General features: G+C 59.3%; 1 protein-coding gene across 1 annotated transcript; it reads left to right on the plus strand.

Moving 5' to 3' along the window:
* The first annotated feature begins 1,188 nt into the window (after positions 1-1,188).
* Positions 1,189-6,865, plus strand: EN1 (engrailed homeobox 1). The gene is made up of 2 exons (XM_013060070.2): positions 1,189-2,650; positions 5,774-6,865. The coding sequence occupies exons 1-2, from the start codon at positions 1,798-1,800 to the stop codon at positions 6,088-6,090; spliced, it is 1,170 nt and encodes a 389-aa protein (XP_012915524.2). The 5' UTR covers positions 1,189-1,797; the 3' UTR covers positions 6,091-6,865.
* The last annotated feature ends 621 nt before the right edge of the window (positions 6,866-7,486 follow it).

Genomic DNA, 7,486 nt, shown 5'->3' on the forward strand with positions numbered 1-7,486 from the left:
TCTCGACCAGGAAACAGCGAAAAAGAGCCCAGCGCAATGGAGGCGGGTCTCCGTGAACGTGGAATTGGCATGAACCTCCGTGCTCCTCCAAAGCTTGGGAACAACACGCAGGGCTAGAGCCAGAGGCCTCCAAGGAGTCGGGAACAATTCCAGAGAAATTTGGGCAACCGGGGTAAACTTGTTGTCCACATCGTCAGCTGGCTAGGGCAAACACTTAGGGTGCAGTACTTTCATTTGTTTGATTTCACTTTGCAGGAAAATCTAACCGGAGGTTGCCGTGAACCCAAAAGCCGTGCCCCGCGCACATCCGCACTCGGACTTGTTCAGCCCAGGGGCCCTCCCAGGACATCTCCACGATGCCCGGATGGCTTCAACTCCGGCGGCCAGGGGAAAAAACAGGCGCCCGGCACGACCGGCGCTCGGGCTCTCTCGCGCCCTCTGGGCTTGGCTTAATGGCGCCAGGACAGCTCCCGGGGGTTGTCGAAGGTCCGGACAGGGTAGGACAGAGTAGGAATACTCCGGAAAGGACAAGCAATGCAGCTGGCCGGCATGCACTGCAAAATCTACAAACAGCCGGTGCTAGCTAGGCGCAGCTGGCCTCCGGAGTTTGCTATTTAAGAAAAAAATAAACGGCTTCTCTGAAAGTAACCAACTCAAGGTCTATTTCACATCTCCGACCCTTTCATTTCACCCTTCATAACAAGAAAAAGAAAATAAAAGGCTGAGTTTCTTAGGCATAGGGATGTACAAGAGCCGAGGCCCTTGCCTCCTGACCCTGTGCCCGGCGCACACGCACCCATAATCCTGCATTTCTCCAACAAGTTGTTTATGGAGTTGCTTCTCTATTGGCCTACACCCCGAAATCCACCCCCTCCCTGGTCTCTCCTTTGCCCCTTCCTCGGTCCTGCCTTGAAAGAGGGGGAGGGGCTCGGGCGCGGGTGGGGGAAGGCGGGCGGGAGGCTCTGGGCCCTTGCCGCGGCGCCCCCTCTCCGCCGGCAGCCGCCGCCCCCGGATTATTTATCCGCAAAGTCCCGCGCGAGCCCATTGGGCCGAGGCCCGGGTGTCAGCGCGAGTTCTGGCTCGCCATTGGCCCCGCACACGTGCGGCCTGACTCACGTGCTTCCGGTTTGAAGGCAAAAAGTGTGCCTGGGTGATTTTTTTTTTAAGCGAGAGAGTTTGTGCAAAGATCCGAGCTGTCAGAGATTTGAGAGAAAAAAAAAAAAAAAGGCAGCCCCGGCGCTGGCGGAGACGCGCTCTCCCTGCAAAAAAAAGCAAAGGCGATTAAAGGCGCTGCCAGCCTCGCGCTCTGGGCACAGCTGAGCGTGACACTCTGGGAAGTCAAACCCCTCACTACTGCCTAGGAAGATGGCTAGACTTTAAAGACTATTTTTTCCCCTTTAAGAAAAATAATTATTGGAGCTTTTTTCTTTTTTCTTGTTTTCTTTTTTCTTTTCTTTTCTTTTTTCCCCCCCTTTTTGGCCGTGGCTTACTCCCCATTTAAAACAAATCATTGAATCTGGTTGCAGAAAGAAAAAAAGAAATAGCCAAGTGTCTCCATATCTGGATGTCTACAAATTAGAGAGAGGGAGAGACAGCGAGATCTATCTGCTCGATAAGACCGAGCGATCCAGGCCAGACGCCTGGGCTTTTTTTCCTGCACCCGCCCCGTGCCTTCGCTGGGGCTTCGCCGGCCTCCTTCCTCCGCGCACCCCCACGGGCCGCTGGCAAAGTGGGGTGGGGAGCGAGGCGGGGGGGGCGGGGGCCGGCGCGGCGGCCGGGGCGGCGGGGCGGCCGAGCATGGAAGAACAGCAGCCGGAACCTAAAAGTCAGCGCGACTCGGGCCTCGGCGCGGCAGCGGTGGCAGCGGCCCCGGGCAGCCTGAGCCTGAGCCCCGGCGCCAGCGGCAGCAGCGGCAGCGATGGAGACAGCGTGCCGGTGTCCCCGCAGCCCGCGCCCCCCTCGCCGCCCGCGGCGCCCTGCCTGCCGCCCCTGGCCCACCACCCGCACCTCCCCCCGCACCCCCCGCCCCCGCCGCCGCCGCCGCAGCAGCATCTCGCGGCGCCTGCTCACCAGCCGCAGCCCGCGGCCCAGCTGCACCGCACCACCAACTTTTTCATCGACAACATCCTGAGGCCGGACTTCGGCTGCAAAAAGGAGCAGCCGCCGCCGCAGCTCCTGGTGGCGGCGGCGGCCGGAGGAGGCGCAGGAGGAGGCCGGGTCGAGCGTGACAGAGGCCAGACCGGCGCAGGTAGAGACCCTGTCCACCAGCTGGGCACGCGGGCGCCGGGCGCCGCCTCGCTCCTATGCGCTCCGGACGTAAACTGTGGCCCACCCGACGGCTCTCCGCCAGCAGCCGGCGGCGGTGCGGGTGCGTCTAAAGCCGGGAACCCGGCGGCGGCTGCGGCGGCGGCTGCTGTGGCCGCGGCGGCGGCGGCGGCGGCGGCCAAGCCTTCGGACAGCGGCGGCAGTAGTGGAGGCGGCGTGGGGAGCCCCAGTGCGCAGGGTGCCAAGTACCCGGAGCATGGCAACCCCGCCATCCTGCTTATGGGCTCAGCCAACGGCGGGCCCGTAGTCAAAACTGACTCGCAGCAGCCTCTCGTATGGCCCGCTTGGGTGTACTGCACGCGCTACTCGGATCGCCCGTCCTCCGGTGAGTACCCAACCCCGGGCTGCGCCGTAACTTTTGGACCCGCGGACAGCCCCAGAACTCTTAGCTGCCGCCGTGCTGGGGAGAGCCGACCCGGCCTTGGGTGCTCTCTTCTCTCACGCCTGCTTTCTCCTCCTCACCTCGGTCCCAGTCACAGCCCGGTGTGCCCCCAGTTCTGCGCTCCTGGCCTCTGTGGCCACCACTCGAGAGGCTGGCTACAGCTCCTGGCACAGGAATCCTTCGGTTTTGCACTCCGAGCCCCTCGGGCCTTCTTTGTGTATTACCTTTATTATTCTAAGAAAACACACACACACAATCAGCCATTGATTTTTCTTTCGGGGAGAGGGGGTGTTTAGAGCCGGCGGGAAGGTGGGCCTAGTGATCTGGGTCTGATATCCATCCTGCCAGCCTGGTCGTGCTGAGGCTGAGGAGGCAGGCTCAGATCAGAGAAATAATCGTCACCTTCTCTATATTTACAAACACAAACACCATCTCGATATTTTCTAAGGCCAGTTCATTTACAGAGAGATAGATTGGAGGGCACATAGAAAGAGAGGATAGCCTTTGATCGCTGTGCCTCTTCCCCAGGCCGGGTAAGCTAGAGTCTGACCCTGGGTGGGTAGAATCCAGGGAAAGATGGTTGCCAGAACAATCGGTGCCTAGAGTCCCTGGTTCCTGGTTCCAGAGAGCTCACAGACAGTGGGAGCGGAGAGGAGACCAGTCAGGCTCTGGCTAGATCGCGGGGGCACGGGGCATGACTGGCAACCTCCCCGGCAGCTTCTCCGTGGCGCGGCTTGCACATCCTTTTCGGCCCTGCCCCTTCCTTCTTTCACTCCTTTCTTCCCCGTATCTGCCAGTTAGCAGATTCTTGCCAGTGTAGATTGTTTTTCTAGACCTTCTTTGGTCTTTTCCCCGCTTGTCCCTCGCGTTTGGAAACCCGGAGGCCGAGAAACCTGCGCTGGGACAGCTCTAGGCCCCGGGAGAGGAGGCTGGGGCCTGCCCGCCTCCCGGGGCAGCAGTAGCCCGAGAGGCCCCGATGGGCGCGGCGAGGAGGGCGGCAGGGGTTCTGGCCTACAATTGCTGTTCTGGGCACCCAGGTTTGGTAGGAGGCCGGGCACAGCGTAGCCATGCGCCGCCGCTCGACTCCGGCTGGTATCTAGCCTCCCCATGGTTGCCGGCCGGGCGCGGATCGATGCGTGCTATCAGCCCCCGCCATCTCGAGCCCCGTTATTGACACGTCGGGCTCCCTGAACCTCCGAAAAGCTGCTTTGATTGACTCGCCTGATGGATAGAGTGATTGAGCTGTCAGGCTGTGCGGCTCAGGCTGGCCAGGAGGCTACGATTTTATTACAAGTGTCCGTGCCTCTGCACACACGTACACAACAACACTCTTCACAAGGTCCAGGACGCACAACGCACAGCGGGGCCTTTCCGGAGATGGGCACATTTCCTGGGCCAACTCTGTTCGCTCAGCTAATTACTAATCTAAACTGAGGCTGTCCTTCCTCCCCACCCCACCTCTCAGTCCTCTCTGCACAGAGCTCAGCAGCGGGCCTTGCCTTTTGTTCTTGGCCGCTTTCCCTCTTACGTGCCTGGGGAGGCAGAGGACGGGCTCCTCCCAATGGGACAGTTCAGGGAGGTGAACCTCAGCTCAGACCTGGGTCGCTGCAGTCAGCCAGGCCTGGACTCTTTTGTCATAGGACAGTTGGTGACCCCAGGCGCTGGCCTTCCCCGGGAGAGGGCAGCCCAGCTTGCCCCTCTGTTGCTAGGGTTGGAGATGCTGGTGAAGACCCTTCTTTCCAGACAGTTTCAGATATGAAAAGGCCCCACAAGGACTTAACTTGGCTCAGGAAGCTCCCATAACCAAGACAGGGCCCACCAAGTAAATGCCAGAAGGCTTGGGGCTGGGGCTACGGAAACAGAGGTGCAGGCTTTGAAGGCTGCCTTCTCTTACCCTCTTCTCTCTCCAGGGCTGGTCCTCACAGCAGCTCTCTTTCCAGACTAGGTTTTGGGAGAGACCTCACCTTCTTGGGGAGGTTTGCTGGGGCCTCCTCCCATAACCATCATAGGGGCAAAGCACAGGTTTATGTCCATATTGTCCTCCATGTCTCTCCCTCTGCCTGTATTTTGCTCATGAATGGGGAGGAGGACGGATGTAGTCCGCTTGCAAATGTCATTGATGGGCAGGGGAAGCAGATATGTTTTTGTTACACAGGGCTTTTCAGTCCTGAAACTGTAGTGTTGTCTGTTGAAAAAAGCCAGAAGGGAGACCTTGCCTGTACAACTAGGTGGGGGAATGGGGAGTCCTCTTTCTTACTGGCACCATCCAAGGGGAAAGGCAGAGAACCCTGGGGGCCAGGGTCATGTGAGTAAGGTGTGCAACTGGGTGAAAGCCTTGTTCCCCCTTCAGAGAATGGGAGGGTCAGTGTCTCCCTGGGCCCCTAAAAAGGCCTTCCTTTAGGCCAAAGAGAAAGGAGGAGCAAAGAGAACATACACCGAAGACTTCAGATCTAGGAAGCCCCTCACAGCCCCTTCTCTATCCCCATACTTTCTAGGGTCAATTACTACAAGCAGATGGGGTCTTATCCGAAGTGCTGGGCGTAGGTGCACTTCTGGAGGAGTAAAGGAGGATTAGTTGGCAGGCTGGCAGTTCCCTCAGAGCACTCCTGCCCAGTGTCTTCGCTGGTCTTCGTTTGAGCCTCTTTTTATTCCAGGGCTGTGAAGACAGTAGACCCCTGACCTTCAACTCTGGGATCCACCGGATGGGGCTCCAAATGTCTCTCCATCTTAGATTATGGGATTTAAGCGTGGCGCGCGGCTCTCTGGTTCCGAATTGAAGGCGTGGGGTACACGGACAAGCAGGGCCAGTTTTCCTCCGCGCCCCTTCTGGCCCCCCAGAAGGGAAGTCAGCGACCCCAACAGCCAGGCGATTGATCTCGGGGCCCGCGGGCGGGAGGGAGCCAGGGACTCAGCGGGGCCTCGGCTATGGCCCCGGAAGCGCGGGGCGCGATCCTCGCTCGGCTCCGCAATTCTCACGGCTTCCTCTGCCCTCTCCCCACCCCCCTCCCCTCTGCCCTCCGTCCCCACCCCACTTCCCCCACCACCCGGTCCTCTCCGCCGCTGCAGGTCCGCGCACCAGGAAGCTGAAGAAGAAGAAGAACGAGAAGGAGGACAAGCGGCCGCGGACGGCGTTCACGGCCGAGCAGCTGCAGAGACTCAAGGCGGAGTTCCAGGCGAACCGCTACATCACCGAGCAGCGGCGGCAGACCCTGGCCCAGGAGCTCAGCCTCAACGAGTCCCAGATCAAGATCTGGTTCCAGAACAAGCGCGCCAAGATCAAGAAAGCTACAGGCATCAAGAACGGCCTGGCGCTGCACCTCATGGCGCAGGGACTGTACAACCACTCGACCACCACGGTCCAGGACAAAGACGAGAGCGAGTAGCCGCCAGCCGGCTGGGGCCGCGCGGTCCGGCCGCCGCGCCCGCGCCCCCTCCTGGCATCGCCACCGCAGCCACCTCCGCCGACGCCTGGTCCCACGCCGGGGGAGAAAGAATCCGCGCGCAGGAGGGAGGGAGCAACAGGGAAGACAGATTCTCAGAATGGAGAGTCACGTTTGAACGAACCATTTTTAAAAAAGGGAGAAAGACTCGGACAGGTGCTATCGAAAAATAAGATCTATTCTCTATTCACAGTATAAGGGGCGGAAACTGCGAACTCCTTAAAGCTCTATCTAGCCAAACCGCTTACGACCTTGTATATATTTAATTTCAGGTAAGGAAAAGAAATATGTGTAGCGATCTCTATTTGCTGGACTTTTTATTAATCTCCTTTATTATTATTGTTATAATTATTATAATTATTATAATTATTTTATTCCCGACCTCCACCTCGCTGCCTCCGGCCCAGTTTCGTTTTCGTTGCCTTTTTCTTTTGAATGTTGTCGCTTCTCTGGTGCCTCCCGCCCCGCATCGCTGGCCCTCGTTTCTCTGGGACTTTTCTTTGTGTGCGTGAGAGTATGTTTTCCTCGCGTGTCTGCCCTTCGCCTCTCCCCCACCTCCCAAGCCCCTTCTGTCGGTCTGTCCGTCCTGCTCCCCTTTCGTTTTCCGGAGACTTGTTGAGAAATACGACCCCACAGACTGCGAGACTGAACCGCCGCTACAAGCCAAAGATTTTATTATGTTCAGAAACCTGTAGTCTGAAATAAAGTGTACACTGTGCTCACGAGCCGCTGGCGGCCCTCCTCCTTGCGGGCTCGGGAAGGGCGTGGGCGCAGGGCACAGGAGGGCCCGGTGCTCCCGCGCGCAACGCGAACTCACCGGGCGGCGAGCCCCGCGCGGCCGGCGGGCCTTCCGATCACCGCACAACGAATACCGGGGGCAAGAGGAGCGCGCGGCGCTAGAGACGGCCCAGTGCCGGTAGGTCCGGGTCTGGAGGGTCCGGAGGCCCATGCCTGCTCTCCGATGGCGTGCAAAGGAGCCCAAAGGCAAACAACAAAACACGCCCCCCCCCCCAAACTAGCCCCAGTGCTGACTTCAGAAACATTGCCAGGACTGTCTAGCTGCTCCCTGTGCCTCGTCAGGCCCAGCCTGGCTTTGGCCTCCTCTTGTTCAACCATGTTCTGCTCCTTGCTTCCGCCTGCACCTTTCCCTTTTCTTTCCTTCCTCCCCTAACAACCTGGCCTTCGTTTTGCTGGAGGCTTTCCCCTCCAGAAGTGGAAGGCCTTGCCAAGGCTGGGCAGAGGCAAGGGGAGGCCTGTAGTGCTGGGCTGCCCATGAGGGTGAGGGGCTCTCCCGCAGCGGCCCCTGGGTCTGGTCTCTCAGCTGCCTGGCCTCCACCAC

Source organism: Mustela putorius, unplaced genomic scaffold (genome assembly GCF_011764305.1).
Source record: "Mustela putorius furo isolate JIRA1106 unplaced genomic scaffold, ASM1176430v1.1 tig00003867_pilon_pilon_pilon, whole genome shotgun sequence".
NCBI classification, from domain to species: domain Eukaryota; kingdom Metazoa; phylum Chordata; class Mammalia; order Carnivora; family Mustelidae; genus Mustela; species Mustela putorius.

Bases quoted from the DNA above. Each gene is read 5' to 3' on its own strand.
- EN1 (XM_013060070.2), top strand. From the start codon at position 1,798: ATGGAAGAACAGCAGCCGGAACCTAAAAGTCAGCGCGACTCGGGCCTC. The intron at 2,651-5,773 runs GTGAGTACCCAA...CCGCCGCTGCAG, and splicing joins CTCGGATCGCCCGTCCTCCG to GTCCGCGCACCAGGAAGCTG.